The sequence below is a fragment of the Miscanthus floridulus genome, chromosome 9 (genome assembly GCF_019320115.1).
Source record: "Miscanthus floridulus cultivar M001 chromosome 9, ASM1932011v1, whole genome shotgun sequence".
NCBI lineage: Eukaryota > Viridiplantae > Streptophyta > Magnoliopsida > Poales > Poaceae > Miscanthus > Miscanthus floridulus.
In genome coordinates, this window is record NC_089588.1 from 79,435,974 (window position 1) to 79,452,891 (window position 16,918).

At 47.8% G+C, this 16,918-nt stretch overlaps 2 protein-coding genes across 4 annotated transcripts; one reads left to right on the top strand and one right to left on the bottom strand.

Moving 5' to 3' along the window:
• Positions 1 to 7,331: 7,331 nt before the first annotated feature.
• Positions 7,332 to 10,522, top strand: LOC136483833 (arginine-specific demethylase JMJ22-like). 3 transcript variants are annotated; one of them, XR_010765678.1, is made up of 3 exons: positions 7,332 to 8,777; positions 9,316 to 9,450; positions 9,639 to 9,721. XR_010765678.1 is itself a non-coding variant. In XM_066480994.1 (3 exons), the coding sequence occupies exons 1-2, from the start codon at positions 7,510 to 7,512 to the stop codon at positions 9,880 to 9,882; spliced, it is 1,512 nt and encodes a 503-aa protein (XP_066337091.1). In that variant the 5' UTR covers positions 7,337 to 7,509; the 3' UTR covers positions 9,883 to 9,898; positions 9,980 to 10,522. The 3 variants fall into 3 exon arrangements, 2 of the variants coding, with proteins under 2 accessions (XP_066337091.1, XP_066337090.1); XM_066480994.1 differs by lacking the exon at positions 9,316 to 9,450 and adding an exon at positions 9,980 to 10,522 and having other exon boundaries at positions 7,337 to 8,777; positions 9,639 to 9,898; XM_066480993.1 differs by lacking the exon at positions 9,316 to 9,450 and having other exon boundaries at positions 7,339 to 8,777; positions 9,639 to 10,522.
• A 161-nt stretch (positions 10,523 to 10,683) lies between these two features.
• Positions 10,684 to 15,406, bottom strand: LOC136483831 (prolycopene isomerase, chloroplastic-like). Its single transcript, XM_066480992.1, has 13 exons — positions 14,819 to 15,406; positions 14,109 to 14,315; positions 13,633 to 13,732; positions 13,348 to 13,430; positions 13,179 to 13,235; positions 12,949 to 13,101; positions 12,795 to 12,873; positions 12,555 to 12,703; positions 12,326 to 12,460; positions 12,125 to 12,238; positions 11,457 to 11,567; positions 11,246 to 11,354; positions 10,684 to 11,073 (listed from the first exon to the last, which is right to left on the bottom strand). Exons 1-13 carry the CDS (start codon positions 15,221 to 15,223, stop codon positions 11,000 to 11,002), a joined length of 1,776 nt encoding a protein of 591 aa, XP_066337089.1. The 5' UTR covers positions 15,224 to 15,406; the 3' UTR covers positions 10,684 to 10,999.
• Between the last annotated feature and the right edge of the window lie 1,512 nt (positions 15,407 to 16,918).

Genomic DNA, 16,918 nt, shown 5'->3' on the forward strand with positions numbered 1-16,918 from the left:
TGCTGGCACAGGAGCTCCAAACCATCCCCATCACCTGGTCGTTCATGGTCTGGGGCCTCGACATGGTGGGACCCCTCAAAAAGGGCCTAGGTGGTTTCACTCACCTACTCGTAGCAGTCGACAAGTTCACCAAGTGGATAGAGGCCAAGCCCATCACAAACATTCGCTCGAAAGAGGCAGTCAAATTCTTCCTTAACATCATCTATCGGTTCAGCGTTCCTAACTGCAACATCACTGACCACGAGACTAACTTCACCGGGAAGAAGTTCTTGGACTTTAGTGATGGATACGACATCAGAATCGATTGGGCCTCGGTTGGACACCCATGTACTAACGGTCAGGTCGAGCGTGCCAATGGCATGGTCCTCCAAGGACTCAAGTCACGCATCTTCGACCGACTCAACAAGTACGCCGGATGATGGGTTGCAGAGGTCCCAGCGATCCTTTGGAGCCTAAGAACAACCCCAAACCGATCTATAGGGTTCACACCCTTCTTCTTGACCTACGGAGCTGAAGCAGTGCTGCCCTCCGACCTCGACCACGGTGCCCCAAGAGTGAAGGCTTTCGACCACGACCGAGCCGTGGAGGCTCAGCAAGACGCAGTCAACCTGCTCGAGGAAGCCCACGAGACGATCGTCATCCACTCTACTCTCTACCAACAAACTCTCCATAGGTACCACGAAAGGAAGATCAGGGGAAGGACCCTCGAAGTCGGTGATCTCATGCACCGGAGGACCCAATCAACTAAAGAAAAACACAAACTCTCTCCACCATGGGAAGGACCCTATACCGTAACCGAAGTGATCCGACCGAGCACCTACCGACTAGAGGACGACAATGGTAACGTTCTCACCAACACTTGGAATATTGAACAACTACGTCGTTTTTCCCCTAAATTTGGTCTTACCACTTTTTTAGTCAACACTTGCTCCTGTAAAGCACCCCAGCCCGAACATTTTCAGCCCGGGTCGCTCAAGGGCTCCATGAGGGTACAATACTAAATATTACCTCTCTTTTTTACTATCACATGGTAAAAACTTTTTGCCCGAACAAACGGGCATTCCATCCCTTTAAATTACTCTACATGACTTTGTTCTTACTCCCATCCGAACACACCCCGCCATGACCTACGGTGACGAGCAGCCAAGCCCCGCGGGCCATGCCCAGGTTCTTAAAAGCTACAGCCTATGGAACGAATGGGTAGGTACAAAAAAGAAAGTATAAAAACAAAGCTATGCTAGGATAAAAAACAAGGAACAGATAAGTGATTCTATCACAAAAAAACAGAACTGATGTATTCATTAATACAAAAACTGTTCACATGGGGGCTCCCCCAAACTTAACGATTACATTTGCTGACTACTTCTACTCCAAATACTACTATGGCCGCTCGGCGGCATCAGCTGATGCCAAAGGGAAGGCCACGGCACATGCCGCCGAACATAACCACCGCTGCAAGGACACCGCCCGGTTTCACTCCCACAGCTCTGGCGAACGCAACGGGTACCTCAAGGACCCTACCCAGTTCTGCTCCCTCGACTTTGGCAAACGCAATGGGTACCACAAGGGCGTCGCACCCATAGATGCTCAGCAGAAGAGCATGGAGCTCCTTACCTTCTCATGCAGTCGAGGTAGCTCCTAGGCAGGGACGTTGCCCGCCAAGGTATGGCCACCGTGGCTGGAAGACATCTCATCAAACTTTATGAACTGGCCAACCTGAGCAGCTGCAGGTGCAAAACCCTCCACTAGCATGGTCCTGGGCAACTTCCCCTCCGACAAGGCTCACCCGGTGAAGATCCATCAGAAAGAATCCACGCACGGCTCTATCCTGAAAAAGGCCTCACAGATGAATCCAGCGCGCCACCTCCTTCGGCGAAAGCCACCCCTGCTCAGGCAAAGACGGCTAACATCGCCTTAGACAGCCTCCAGCTTGACATTACGCTCTGGATTCATGAAAGGATCTATGAGTTCTCCCCCTCGCTTACTCTCTCACTCACTTAGGAACCGCAGCGACATACAGGCACTCTTGGTGAGAAGGAAGAAGGAGGAAAGGCAATGGTTGGAGAACAGGCAAAGGACTACGATGAGAAGCCCTCTCCCTTCCCCTATTTAAGGAGGAAACATGGCAGCTGAAGAAGGGCAAAAGATCGAAGCGAAAAACTCTCTCCCTTTCCCCATTCAATGCGGATGTGAAACAGTGGGACGCGCCCTGACCGATGGGACGCATACTGACCGATGAAACGGCACCTGGTCAGACGGGACCTGGCCTGGGTATGGTCCACCACTACCGCACGCTGGGAGCAGGCACCAAAGCGCCATCACTCATAGGTGGCCCTCTGCCTTCCCAGGCTGTACTTGAAAAAAAACCCAAACAACGGGATCTCAGCCAGGAGAGACCATCGGGCTTCCTAAGTTGATCGAACGGCTCAGAAAAAACACCGAGAGATAGGTAAGGAGCAAAGGGATGCCCCATGTAGGCCATGCCGACTCCGTCATGAACGACGAGCACGGGTCCCGGTTGGACATTTTCGATTGGAGCTCTTCAAACCCCGTCACTCGAGTCATCAAGGTAACACTACTGACCCCCGCTATTTCTTTTATAGTCATTCATACATCCATACATGCATTCATTCCATACGCCCAGGGGCTCGGGAACTAAGGCATAGCACATGCGTCTAAATGCATCACAACACTCCGTGTTGCGTCACGAATCGTTAGTTGCCTCATTCAACATGAGCAACGACCGACCGGGGTTCGAAGGCCAGCCCACGAAGGGCTCGAGGCCGCCTTGCGTCAAATAGAGCCAGGGGAGAAAACACAGATGAACCTCGTGCGGCCCTAGCCCAGTCTGCCCCGAAGCGGACAGGGTCATCTCAACCTTCTCGTTCGATCCTAAGCCTCTGCCAAACCCATAGAATCTCCATTGAAGGGGAGGCTAGCAGGCCACCCAGGTTGGTCTCCGGAACAACCCAGGCATCTGCCGGGTTGCAGGTAAAGGAGCAGTGGAATGTCATAAGAGGGCTATGCTGACCCCATCACAAACGACAGACCCGGATTCCACTCAATCATACCTGTTAGCGAGCTCACCGAGCGCGTCACTCGAGCCTGAGTGATCGAGGCAAGCGACAAAGCTTAACCCCTTTTGTTGTGAGAAACCAAGGACAGGGTAACGCACACAACTCAAACCAACCCCTACCAAAGCCCAACGAAGCTCGAGGGCTCAAGAGTCAAGACACCCAAAACACCTGGGTCTGCGACCCTGAACTTGACCCATCCCTTGGCTATGCCTCGACTGCACACCAAACGCCTGGGTCTGCAACCTCGAACTCGCCCCATCCCTCGGCTATGCCTCGACTACGCACCAAAATGCCTAGGTCTGCGACCCCGGACTCGTCCCATCAGGATCAGTGAGCTCCATCTCGCCCGATCCCTAAAACTAACTACCTCGGCTACGCGGGCTGCACCAACGCCAGGGTCCATGACTCTGACTCGCCCGATCCCACAGCGCGCACCGACGCCAGGATCCGCAAGCTCTGTCTTGCCCGATCCCTAAACTAACCGCCTTGGCTGCATGGGCTGCACCGACGCCAGGGTCCACAACTCTGACTCGCCCGATCCCACGGCGCGCACCGACGCCAGGATCCGCGAGCTCCGTCTCACTCAATCCCAAAAAAACTACCCTAAAACCAAACCGCCTCGGCTGCGCAACGACGCCTTGGTTGACGACTCCGTCTTGACTAAAAAACACGCACACACGCCCACTGAAAAAAAAACCCAGACGATTCTGACCGAATCGCCCGGGGGCTCAGGGGCTACACCCACGGGTGCGCTCGTGTGCACCCACTGACGAAACAAAAACTTCCCTCGCTGGTAACACGAAAAACTCCCTAAACAATTCTGCCCGAATCGCCCGGGGGCTACACCCGCGGGTGCGCTCGCGCGCACCCACCGTCAAGACAAAAATCCCCCAGACGATTCTACCCGAATCGCCCGGGGGCTCCTATCGGGTTCACAAATCCGAGGTCCCTCGCAGACCGGCTTCCCAACAAAGGGTCGGCCCAAGCAGACAACATGCAACTCATGGGTCGGCCCAAGTACCTAAACGACAGGCCAAAGGGATGATCCAATCTCTGACTGGAAGGCCTGGCCGAGGAGGAATGGCACCTGCTTCCGACTCTGGCCCGCCTCTCTGACCGGAGCGCTCGCTTCGGTTTCCAGCCAGTCTCCGGATAGTCTCTCCGACCGGAAGGCCTGGCCAAACACCGCTTCCGACTCCTACCCACGTCTCTAACCGGGGATGCACCAAACCCCTGCTCACTGCTCTTCTCTGACTGGCGCGATCAGAGCCGACTGGGACCAACCGACCGGGGACGCCCGCTAGGTAAGGACCAGAAAACAGATGGAGAAAGTAAGGTAGGGCGTACAAGTCAAACTGCAATACCAGGGACCGTACCCTATACACCTGCAGAAACAGTACTCTGCGACCTCCCTGGCACGACAGAACCCAAGTAGTGTTGTAGGCGCCGATATTTTCCCCTACAGTATTGTGGGCGCTATTAACTCCCATACGGTAAGGCTCCCCCCATATGCCTCTGGGCATCGACAGTGTTGTGGACGCCGACATTTACCGTACCAGGCGAACATGGTAAAACCCCTTGCACGCCTGCGGGTATCAACAGTGTGGCAGGCACCGACGTCTGCCATACCCGAAGAAGACAACATGACCTCCCACTTGCATCTGACATTCAACAGTATTATGGGCGCCTACCATCATCCTGTACCCGCCAGCGTGGGCAACAAGGCTTAGTAGCATACGTACTCTCTCCCTCTCACTTGTAAGGCCATCCCCTTCATCTATAAAAGGGGATGCGCTCTCTCCCAACAGATAGATTCATTGGATCGATCAGTTCACTAGTCCACAACAACAGAACCACCAGGTTCAAACCACGAGCACAGGCTCAAACACTTAGCATATAGGGCATGTTGCCTGAACCAGTATAAACCCTGTGTCATTAAGTGCTATGCCACCTCTGATCACAACGTACGATAAAATTACAAATATTTACTTGTTGGTCACTTTCTGCACCGACAGCTGGTTTTGTAACCCTAGTCGTGTGTACGATTGTTGATCTCGCTTGGCTCAGTTTGTACCGGGTTGGTAGTGGTTGCACTAATTATTGGTTTGAGTTGGTCCGGTCCAAGTTGACGAGTTGTACCGGCTTAATAGGTTGGCCACGTTGATATGCACGAGCGTTCCTTCCATAAACATTAGCAGTGGACATGAGACACCTAAAACCACTCAAAACAGGCACCTAGGTCAAAATTGATCAGTTCTGATAGTTGAGATGCCAAAGTTACCTAATTTAGTTTTGGGAGGTCAAAATTAGACAAACGTAAGAGTTGATGGGCCAAAAAGAGATTCAATCCTAGAATTTATGGGTCCTTTTTTCTTGAAATCTCATTTGGGTCTATAAACTCTCATGTGACCATCTGAGTCCTTCAACTTTTCAAATGGTCCATTTGAAGTGTGAATTCAAGTTGATAATTGGACCGAGTAATGTAGAATGAATCACTTAAAAGTTAAAGGACTGAAAAAAAAGTTTTGGAGCCTACATTGCAGGACCCTATCAATTACGGGAGATTTTTAAAAACCTCCGGGAAAAAAATTATACAGTGGAAAATGAAACCTATCAATTCTGGCAGATTTAAAAAAAACGGAAAAAATTATGCAATGGAAAACGAACTAGGTCCTGTTTGGATACGAAGTATTTTGGGAGTTTTAGATAAATACCATGGTTTTATGAAATACTTTGGTTTTAGAGTGTCATGAAGTGTTTGGGTGCAACAAACTTTATGGTTTTGAATACCATGGTATTATTGAAACTGTAGTCTTTTTAGAGTTTTAAAAATTCCACTCTAGACTTTTTTTCTAAACCACGGTTTTGCACATCAGTGGCTTTAAAACTATAATTTCTTATATGATTTCTTATAATACTACAACACCCAAAAAGAGTCCGTTGTTTTCGCTCGGAAATTGGCTCTAAAACTACAAAAAAAAGTCTATATAACCCCCTCTCATTTGGCATGTGGACTACTTTACCCCCTGAAGTATAAAACCGTATATCCAACGCCCTAAAATTTACCAAACCATTCAAAAAAAACCTGTCCCGGTTTTGCTCACTTGGCATTCCACCGTGGCAAAGAAACATGCCGAAGAGTAGAGCGTTTGCGTGGAGTACGCACGGGTAGTCAGGTACAAGTACAACGCGTAGGCTCGGCGGATGATGAGCTGCCTCATACTTGGCGCGCAGCCCGGGCGGCGTCGCTGCTGCCGCGCAGTGCCCGCTCGATCTTTGGTGCTGCTTCTGCGTCGATGTGTTGCTGCTTCCCCATCGATGTGTCGCCGCTGCCGTGCACTGCCCGGCGTCGCTTGGTTCGTTGGCAGCGCAGCACGAGCAAGCAGGTGAGACGAAGCAGCTAGGGTCCCGTTGGCTCGGAAGAATTCTGGAAGAATCTAGAGAAATTTATGAGAGAAAAATACTATTCTAAATAAAAAAAAAACAGATCAAGCCGGATTTAAAGACACGCTAACGGGCCTGGCAGCTACTACCTAGCGCGTGGACGAGAATGGTGGCGACGCAGTTGGAAGAAGTCTGGTGGCACGCGGCGCGTGCGTGCATGACCGGACTGTGAATTGATCAGAGGCGCTTGGAATGTCGGCTCTCTTACTAGAGTCCGACGGGTACGTGTTAATTATATCTAGGAAGAGCCCCTCGAGTGGCCACACAAATAGATGTGAGTACAGAAGCTAACAAGCCGAGAGAGCTGGTCGTGACTCGTGAGTTTGTTACAACAAGCTATCTTCACGTATGACTACATCAACACAACTAACTATCACGACCATGCAAATCAAGAGTTTGTTAGCTGATATTTATACAACTCCACAACCTATCCTATCGAAGACATAGCCCACAGGAGATAATTATCACGTCTTTCAACACGGGCCTTATATAAGTTAAAGCACACGATCGAGCTGACGATGACGAAGCCATAGCCCACAGGAGATAATTTGTTGTCCCTCTAGATACAAAGGGCCCACTGCCAACATGCCATCCTTTGCCACGGTGGAATGCCAACCGAGAAAACCGGATAGCAAAACCAGGACAGGGTTTTTTTTTAATGGTTTGGCAAATTTTAGGGTGCTAGATACATGGTTTTGTACTTCGGGGGATTAAGTAGTCCACGGGTTAAACGTCAGGGGTTACGTAGACTTTTTCTATTTCTTATATGATTTTTTATAATACTATACAACATCAAAACAAGGTCCCGTTGTTTTTGCTCGGAAATTTGACGGTTTATTATTTTCCTCACACATCTCGTCCGTCCATCTCTGATCGAAAGGCGAGCTTCGCCAGTCTTCCACTCTTCCCCCAAAACCCCAAACTCCTCTGGTCCTCCTTCCTCTCGGCCGCCGCCGCCGCCGCCGCTCCCCGACGCCCGGAGCCGAGCATGCCGGGCGCCTTCCACTCCCTCCTCCCCCTCAAACGGAAGCGCAAATCCAAGCGCGGCCGCAGACGCAGTCATCCAAAGGAGAACCACCTCGCCGCCTCCGCTGGAGACCCGTCCTTCCACCTAAAAAGCTCCAGCTCCGCCACCTCCAGAGACATCGGATGCCTCGTCGAGCCGCTCGGCAACCTCTTCCTCTCCGCCACCCCGCGCGGAAACCTCCGGGACGCGGGGCTGGGCACGCTCCGGCCGCTCCCGGACGACCTGCTCCTCGACGTCCTGGGCCTGCTCCCCGCGCGCGACCTCGCGGCGCTCTCGGCCGCGTCCAAGGCGCTCTACGTCGTCGCCTCCCACGACCCGCTCTGGCGGGCGCTCGTCCTCCACGAGCTCGGCGGCACGTTCGACTTCGCCGGGTCCTGGCGCGCCACCTACATCGCCGCCGCCTCCCGCGGCGGCCAGGCCTACCTCATCCCCCCGCGCGCTCTGAAGATCAAGGGCTTCTACTCCGACTACCTCTTCCAGAGCTGGCTCTGCGCAAACATGGAGATGCGGCACGAGTGGCTCGCACGGGACAACATCGAGCGCCGCCGCGGCATGTCCGTGGAGCAGTTCGTCGCCGAGGTCGAGGAGCCCAACAGGCCGGTGCTGCTGGAGGGGTGCATCGATACCTGGCCGGCGTTACAGAAATGGAGCAGAGACTACTTGCTGGAGATCTCGGCGGGTAAGGAGTTCGCGGTCGGGCCAGTGAGCATGCCATTGGATAGGTACTTCCGGTACGCTGACAATGTCCAGGAGGAGAGGCCATTGTATCTGTTTGATGCGAAGTTTGCTGAGAACGTACCAGAGATGGGGAGGGACTATGAGGTTCCGGAGTACTTCAGGGAGGACCTGTTTAAGGTTCTTGGGAAGCAGAGGCCGGATTACAGATGGGTTATCATTGGACCAGCAGGGTCAGGCTCATCATTCCATGTCGATCCCAACTCGACATCGGCATGGAATGCTATCATCAAGGGGGCTAAGAAGTGGGTGATGTTCCCACCAGAGGTTGTGCCGCCTGGTGTCCACCCTAGTGCTGATGGAGCAGAGGTCACCAGCCCTGTGTCTATCATGGAGTGGTTCATGAACTTCTACGGGGCTTGTAAGACCTGGGAAAAGAGGCCTATTGAGTGTGTGTGCCGAGCTGGGGAGGTGGTTTTCGTGCCTAATGGATGGTGGCATTTGGTGATCAATCTTGAAGAGTCAATTGCCATTACCCAGAATTATGTGAGCAGGTTAGATTTCACAGCGCAAACAATTTTATTGTTTTTTCTGTAATCATGTCATATGTGTTGTCTTTCACTTAAGCAATCACCTTAAAGAATTCATCTTTTGTCTTTTCTTATCTACAAATAGTTCCGCTCTTCAATAGGCTTTTTTTGTCATGCCATTTCACAAACTATGCTTAGCTTGCTTGCATGGTCAGAACTCGAAAGGATTCCATTACTCGGTACAAATCCAAATGACAGCACTGTTTGATCATGTATGATTCATGTTAGTATATTTATCTTACTTTAGCGTCCAAAGTGTAGGTCTCCCAGTCAATGTAAAACTTACAAGTTGTACCCAAATTAAGAAAATTTGTTTACCCAAAATGGTAACATGATCAATATATGAATGAATGAGAATTGTCCTTTGGGGACAACATTACCTTAGAACATAAATTCTCTGCTTTCTACTTGATGCTGTCCTCCATTCATCTTTGAATTGTTGTTTAGGAATTAGGATTCTGACTAGATATGGAAGAATGATGAAGCTGGGTTCTTTGTGTAGGGGTTCAATCTGGACATTCGCAATTCAACTAAGGTTGTCCAGTTAGCCTTGTTAGCTGCTTGGTATGCAGTTGTCTGTTCTGTGAACTTGATGCTATCTGGTCATCTGATGCTGCCTATCCTGGTTATTTTGGAAGTACATACGATTTTTTTTCTCTAGATTTTCGCATGAATATAGCAGAGAATTCTCAACTATAATTTGCAACCATTACATGGACGTTTTTCAGAACTATGCAGCTTATTTGAGAACTTTTGGTCTATTTTCTCAAAATATTTAGCTTATGTATGATGTGTTGCCTCTTTCTTTTCCTGCAAAACATGCAGGAGGAATTTGTTGAATGTTCTTGATTTCCTCAAGAAGCCCAACGCAAGTGAGCTTGTCTCCGGGACTAAGGACAGAGTGAATCTGCATGACAAGTTCCGGGGTGCCATCGAGGCAGCTCACCCTGGCATGATCAAGCAGCTTGAGCTTGAGGTTCAGCAGAAGGCCGCTGCTCGGAAGAAGAAAGCGTCGTTCTGGGATTCTGCTGCCGATGCCAAAAGTGGAGGATTCAAGTTCTCCTTCTGAGTTTCACAACGGCAAGGTCTCTGATCTTCATGTTTGAGTGGATCCATTTTTTTTGTAAGAGTTAAGCAATTTTCTATGCCCATTTTTCCTTGAGCAGTCTGCAGTACCTTCTTGGTGGACAATGATCATGAGCCCTCCGATTGGCATGGCAGTCACCGGGAATCTAGCGAACTGATTATCCGATTTAATTTGTACCATGAGCTGCCACATTATGCCATCCAAATTTTTGACACAATTTAGTGCAAGAACGATTGTATTGTTATTGTGCCATGCAACCTGTATCGAGAATATATATATTTTTAAAGAATTTAGCTGAGAACAATTGCACTGTTTGGCATACCATGTAACTTGTATCTGAGTGATGCAATATTGCAATTGATAATTGGTTTCCTCCAGGAAAGGAAAAGGAAATGTGGCATTTATCTTCTATATGCGCAGAAGCGCACCGTTACCGTGTCAACTACAAGCAGCTTCAGACACTTTGGTTAACATATTGTGCTGGACTCTGAATATATAACCAAATACTATATAAATATAAACCCAGCACAATTACCCGCAGGTGCTTGTGATGGGCGATCACATACTGCTAGTGCTAGACAAACTAAGGGTAGAGCATAGTGCACGCTTGGTTGCTAGGCACCTTTGTCGGGCAGAGCATTGAATCTGACTGAGACTATTTCGACCCACCCCACAGCTTTGGGTGGCGGAAGCATCCGTCTGGCAAAACCACATTTGACGCTTTTGTATATTCAAACTACAGAGTTGAAGGATGCTTTTGTATATTCAGAGAGTTGAAGGGTGTCCCAAAACAGAACTTTCAAAGTCCTTAGGTAACATGATTTACATTGCTCCCAAATGTACAGCTCTGCTTATCGTGGTAATCAGCTGAGGTACACAACAGACAAAAGCTGAGGTACCCCTAATTATAGAATTTGAAATCTGAAACCTGTACACCTATTCATATTTCAATTTTTTTTCCTTTTGAGAGTTAAGAGAAATCGCTGCTGATAACAAAGGCTGCAGCTCCAGATCATCATAACAAGTGCAGAATCCTAACTCTAGTGAAATATCAGCCTTCTGAAACAAGATGAAGTCCATTTTCCACTGTCTGATAGTCCTATGCAAGTGTTCTGAACCATCTGAGTAGCCCAAGAAGACCAGCATCTAGAACTGGAGATTTTTGCTCTAGTCCTGGAAGAAGGGTAAAGCAGTAAAAAGAAACTGTGAGTTGCAAACCATTCTCATAGCACTGTTCATCAAGAGTTCTACTCTAAGACCTAGCATCAAACATGTGACTAATTCTGTCTTAGTGAAACATCAAGCTATCCCTGTTCAGGACAGACACAGTAAAAATTGAACTTACCAATATCTGCAGCAACTCGGTGAGCACACATGATCCCTGAGAATGCTACAGCTATGACACCTTGCCCAGGAAAACAGCTGTCACCAACACAGTAAAGGCCATCTATTGACTGTAAATTGAGAACCCCAGTTTCAGTTCGACAAATCTTATAACATTGTGAGGACATCCAGTACATCAAGTCACCCAAAGGGAGATGATTTCTGATACTTACAGTAGTATTGAAAGGCATAGCCAGTAAGCCCTTCGGTTTACCCCGTGGCATTGGTCCATATGTACCATCATTTCGAGCAAGAAATCTTCGGTGAGTTTTTGGTGAGCCTACCTGATGAAACAAAACAAGTTTTGCATTAGAAGAGTTACTGGTAGCAGAAGTCAGAACAGTTCCAGTTAAGTTTACTGCATATAACCAAAGCACGTGTGACTAGGCTACAAAAGTTTCTGCGTTATTATATGTTGCTAGACATGTGATTCATAGAAGTCAATATTTTTTAACTCACAACTCAACTGACTTTGACAATTGCCCATAAAGAAGATGCGCCCTAAAGCAAGGTATGGAAACCACACTACAATTACTTGATATGGATCATTTGAAAGAGTTTGTTCAAGAGACTTGTGTCAGTGATCATTACTCTCCTCAAGGGATATCCACATACTGGAAAGATATTGCTGTGAGCAAAGTCATAAAAAATTGACAAATATAACAGATGGTTTCTGATCCATAATCCATAATCTTATACATATTCAAGCATATGATAATCTTCCTTTCACCATCAACTCTTAACAGTTGCTAAGAAGGCAGTTTAAAGTTTATACAAGAATTAACAAAAATCGAACTGTGGAACATGTATCAATAGAATCACATGGAAAACAAGAAGGTACCTCTTTGAGGACTATTGAATCTTGAAGACCAGGAAACAACTTCTTTTCAAGCCTTCTTATAATCTCATTGGCCACCGCCTCTTTTTTCTCTTCATACTCCTTCCTAGAAAGACCCTTTCAATGATGAAAACAAACAGCGCTAAAATACATCGTATCTCAATATTAATGAAATTTGCATTTCAGCTAGAACACTGTCCTTACCTCCCAGTCTTCTATGCCTGCAGTAGTAAATACATGAAGTATATGATGTCCTTCAGGAGCTAATGATGGATCAAGAACTGTAGGGATACTTAAAAATATGCTTCCATAAGACTTTTCCAAATTATTCCAATTATCCTGCCAATTACGGACTCAAACAGGTCATACAAAGAAAATGTTACTGATGTCAAACTCTCAACAATATGGCATTCCCAGTGAACACAATGCATACCTCAAGTACAAAATGGTGGCAGTCAGTGCCAGCAGGCAGAACTGACGCTTTGACACCCATATGAATTGAAAGGAATGATGGTGCCTTAACATAATTCTTTTGAAAGTTTTTCTCCTCTTCTGGAAGTTCTTTTTCTTTCAAGAGTTTTCCTGTACATTCAAAAAAAAAGTAAATTAATGAAACTGAAAGAGCTAGTTTTTCCTCTTTTGAAAGTTCCAATCGAAGATATATTAGAATTACCAAACGTGTCCCATCTAGTGGCATTTGATATCACCGTTTTAGCAAAGAACTCCTTCCCATTTGATAACCTCACCCCAACCTGGAGTACAGAAGTTATCAGCTAAGATACAAAAACCCAATAAGTCCAGGTATTTAAGTCAGTAAGATAACTCACAGCCTTTCCATTTTCAAGAATAACATTGGTTACATTCGCCTTGTAACGTATTTCACTGCCCTTTTCAACAAGGCCATCTGCCAGGGATATTGCAATACCACCAACGCCACCAACTGGATAATTAATCCCCCCGAAGTGCCTATCGCACAAGACCTGTTATATTGGCATTGAGATAACAGAAGCCCAAATGAATTTGAAATGAAGATCCAGAAGATCAAGATTGAATTTACCATGCTTGCATTTATCATGGGTGTTTGCAAGGCATTGACTGTGCTCACAATAAAACACTACAAAAACAATTAATAGTCATCAGCCTTCGCCTAAACTAGTATTGACTGAAGATCACATGCTCCAAAGAGGAAAACTTGAAAAGTGAATCAACTCACAAATCTCTCACACCTCAGCATCTATGAAGGAGAGTAGCTCCTGATCTTTTATGAACTTGCGAGCAATATCCCCAGCATTCTGTGGCAAATAATAAGCTGAAAGGGAGATAGACCTGTGACTTTTATTGTAAATATGATGTACTATTCAAAAAAAAAACTCCAACACAGCAAATAATTCTTACAATTTTTGTGAGAATGCATTTGCTTCATATTAATTTAGCTAATTCCTTGTGTAATTTCTCTACAGAGTGTAAATAGTACATTTTTCAATTTGAATACAGGGCTGCAGTCTATATACCTAGAGTTAAGCATTCCAGAGGCTTCTGGAAAAATTGCCCAAAAAGGTAAAGGGGCTCCTCTAGAGACTTCAGCTCCAACGAATTTAGTGAATTGAAGATCTGTTGAAATGTGATTGTTAGACAATAATTGTAATTTCTAGCGTTGCACTATCAACTACTCCCTCCATTCCAAACTAAAAGACATTTTGGCTTTTCTGGATACATTGCTTTTATTATCTATCTAGACATAGTGCATGTCTAAACGTTCGTCTAACTCGCTACGCTCGGTATAAACAACCTTACCCTTAGGGGCAAGAACGTTTCTACCTCGCTTCGCTCGAACACCTATAACGCTACGCTTCGTTCTAGATAACCTTTCCATCGGAATGCATAGCAAAAGCTATGTATCAAGAAAAGCCAAAACGTCTTATCATTTGGAATGGAGGGAGTGTAACACAAGAGTCCCGAGATACAGGTAAGAAACTGAAGACAGTACCTTCCAGCATGTATCGTAGAATTTAAGGATCCCTTCTTTCTCGTGAGGGAATTTGCTGATCAGTTCGTTGATGAAGTCTTCGTACTTTCTATGCACAAGGACAGAGAGATCACCAGGTAGGTGGAAATGAACTGTAGAAGGGTCAGGTAGAACTTCCATCTTACGCCCAACTGCTTCCAATGCTTGTGTGATCAAATTCAAATTACCCTGCATAACAGCATATGTCATACAGATTAAAAGTTGTAATGGGTGGTTATATAAGAAGCGATAAGACCAACACTGCTATCCTAACCAGTCGAGTACCATCCGACAGTAACACATGCACATCTGAGGCCATTAGCTCACCTACTCATGCCAATTCGCTGAAGCGCTGATGAGATAAACGTGCATGGCCCTTGATCCAACAATGCACAATAGTGTGCATCACGCAGTGCACGCCACTCTGACACTTAGGCATGCATATTAGCACATTTGAGACGCAATATAGTGTGGCCTTCACTTCCATCAGGTTTATCCGATGGCACAGAGCAGCCGCAGAGCAGAGGAAACTGAAGACTACCTATCGCAGTTTGCAGCTAAGCAGCAGCCCAAAACCAATCGCAATCACCAAGCTCTCTAGAGCATCGCAACCTCAGCAGTCAACACACCTGAACACGAATTCCCACTTCCCAGGCTGCAGCACCAAAAAAAAACCACACTAGCGAACCCACCTTGTCGGAGAAGCCGAACATGACGGAGGAGCCAACGTCGAAGGTGAACCCGTCGCGGCGGTAGTACCCGGAGCTTCCCCCGGGGATGAGGTACTTCTCGAGGACCAGCACCCGCGCGCCCTTGGCCGCGAGCTGCGTCGCCGCCACCAGGCCCCCGATCCCGGACCCGATCACAATCGCGTCGTACGGACCCTCGCCCTCTCCTCCTCCTCCTCCGCCCTCGCCGCCGGCTTTCTCCGCGACCGCCACCGCCGCCGACGCCGGCTTCTCCGAGGCCAGCGCGCCCCTCCTGAACCCGCCGCCGACGCCGCGGGCCCCGCTCGCTAAACAGAGGCGCGGGGCAGGGCGAGGGGAGGCGGGGGCGAGGAGCACCGGGGCGTGGACGCGCGTGGCAAGCGGCGGCATGGCGGCGCCGGGTAGGGGCGCGGAGGCGCCGAGGTGGACGGGGTTGGGTTTGGATTGTGCGCGGGCGGTGGGAGCGAGTGGAGTGGAGCGTGCCCGTGACCGTGTGGGTTTTAGTGGGAGGAGGTCGGGTCGTCTCGTGCGGTGGCGGCTTGGCGGTGGTGGGGGGAATCTGGGTGGGGAGGGAGGCGGAGGATTCCCGAGCGGGAGGGGACGAAGGCGGGGAAGGCAGTGGCGGGTGGAGGATGAGGAGAGGGGCCGGCCAGACGCTGGTGGTGGGCCACGGTGGCAGTCCACTGGACTTTAGTGCAAATTGTCTCGACGGATTATCCTGGTGGGGCTTCTGTGGCTGCACCACTTCAAACCGGTTTATTTTGAAAATTCAAATAATAAATCTAGGAAAGTTTGGGAAAATGACAGCAAGGCAGAGTGCTTAGCTTGTTTATGTTTTTATACAAGTATATCGTTGACGTGCTGCTACGTGTCAAATCACAAATGATGAAATCGGCTTGAAACATTTTCGTACGATACCAGTAGCTTCTCAGACGGGGAACTCGAATAATAAACATACCAATAATTATAGTGCCTACAAAGCTGTTGATAATCTCATAGCGCTTAGTGGTGCTTAGGAATTAGAACCTCAAAGCTTGTTTGATGCTGCTCCGGTATCAGCTCTTGCGGTGAGCTATAATAACTACACTAAGGACCCGTTTGGCGCTGCTTCTGGCAGCTCCGGCTCCTCGCCTCGAGTACTGTAGCAACACTGTAGCAGGAGCCGTTTCGGAAATCGAGGCACCAAATGAACTGAAAAGAAGCCGAAAAGAAGAGGAGCCGGCGAAGCCACAAATTCGAGCTTCACCGGCTCCGTGCTACAGTGCATGAACAGTACCGGAGCCGGAGCCTCCAGGAGCTCCTCCAAACGGGTCCTAAATGACCAAGAAAAAGGGGCGCTTCTGGAGATAATGGAGCCGCGATTTTGGTGCTTTTACGACTCTGGCTCCTGCAAGGCAATGCCAGAATGAAACAATGCTAAATGAGCCTATTTCGCCAGACAAGTATGGCAGTCTAATTTTACTCCCACAATCTCAAATTATCAAACATTTTGGGTTCGTAGATATATTAATTTTACTATGTATCTAGACATAGTATATATCTAAATACATAGCAAATGTCTCATCATTTATAACGAAAAGAGTAATATAGAGCGAGACATATATAGCACACCAATTTGTGGCAGCCAAATTTATATGTAAAGATAAGACCTTTAAGGTGATTGATCGTCGTATTTACCTAAATTGCATCATTATTATCGACCAATTATGGTACGAACTGACAAAGACGAACACCAGCTCGCACGTGACCTTCGCACCACAGCCTCTTAGACCAATCCCCTCGGATTTTATCCACAAATGAAGATCAGCCTTAAACCTCACTACGAAATGCCTCAATCACCCCTAGCGCTCGTTTAGTTCCGCCGAATTGGCGCCGGCAGGAATACTGTATCGGCACTGTAGATACAGTGCCGTTTTGTTTTTATTTGGTAATAATTGTCCAAACGTTGACTAATTAGGCTCAAAACGTTCGTCTCGTAAAGTACAACTAAACTGTGCAATTAGTTTTTGATTTCGTCAACATTTAGTACTCCATGCATGTACCGCAAATTTGATGTGACGGGGAATCTTCTTTTTACATAGTGTA

What these genes read in the sequence shown, in the direction of transcription:
- LOC136483833 (XM_066480994.1), top strand. Translation starts at nt 7,510, where the DNA reads ATGCCGGGCGCCTTCCACTCCCTCCTCCCCCTCAAACGGAAGCGCAAA. An exon ending in ACCCAGAATTATGTGAGCAG is followed by an intron (nt 8,778 to 9,638) that starts GTTAGATTTCAC and finishes CAAAACATGCAG; the next exon opens with GAGGAATTTGTTGAATGTTC.
- LOC136483831 (XM_066480992.1), bottom strand. Translation starts at nt 15,223, where the DNA reads ATGCCGCCGCTTGCCACGCGCGTCCACGCCCCGGTGCTCCTCGCCCCC. An exon ending in TGTTCGGCTTCTCCGACAAG is followed by an intron (nt 14,316 to 14,818) that starts GTGGGTTCGCTA and finishes GCTGTTATGCAG; the next exon opens with GGTAATTTGAATTTGATCAC. An exon ending in TCTGGAATGCTTAACTCTAG is followed by an intron (nt 13,431 to 13,632) that starts GTATATAGACTG and finishes TCTCCCTTTCAG; the next exon opens with CTTATTATTTGCCACAGAAT.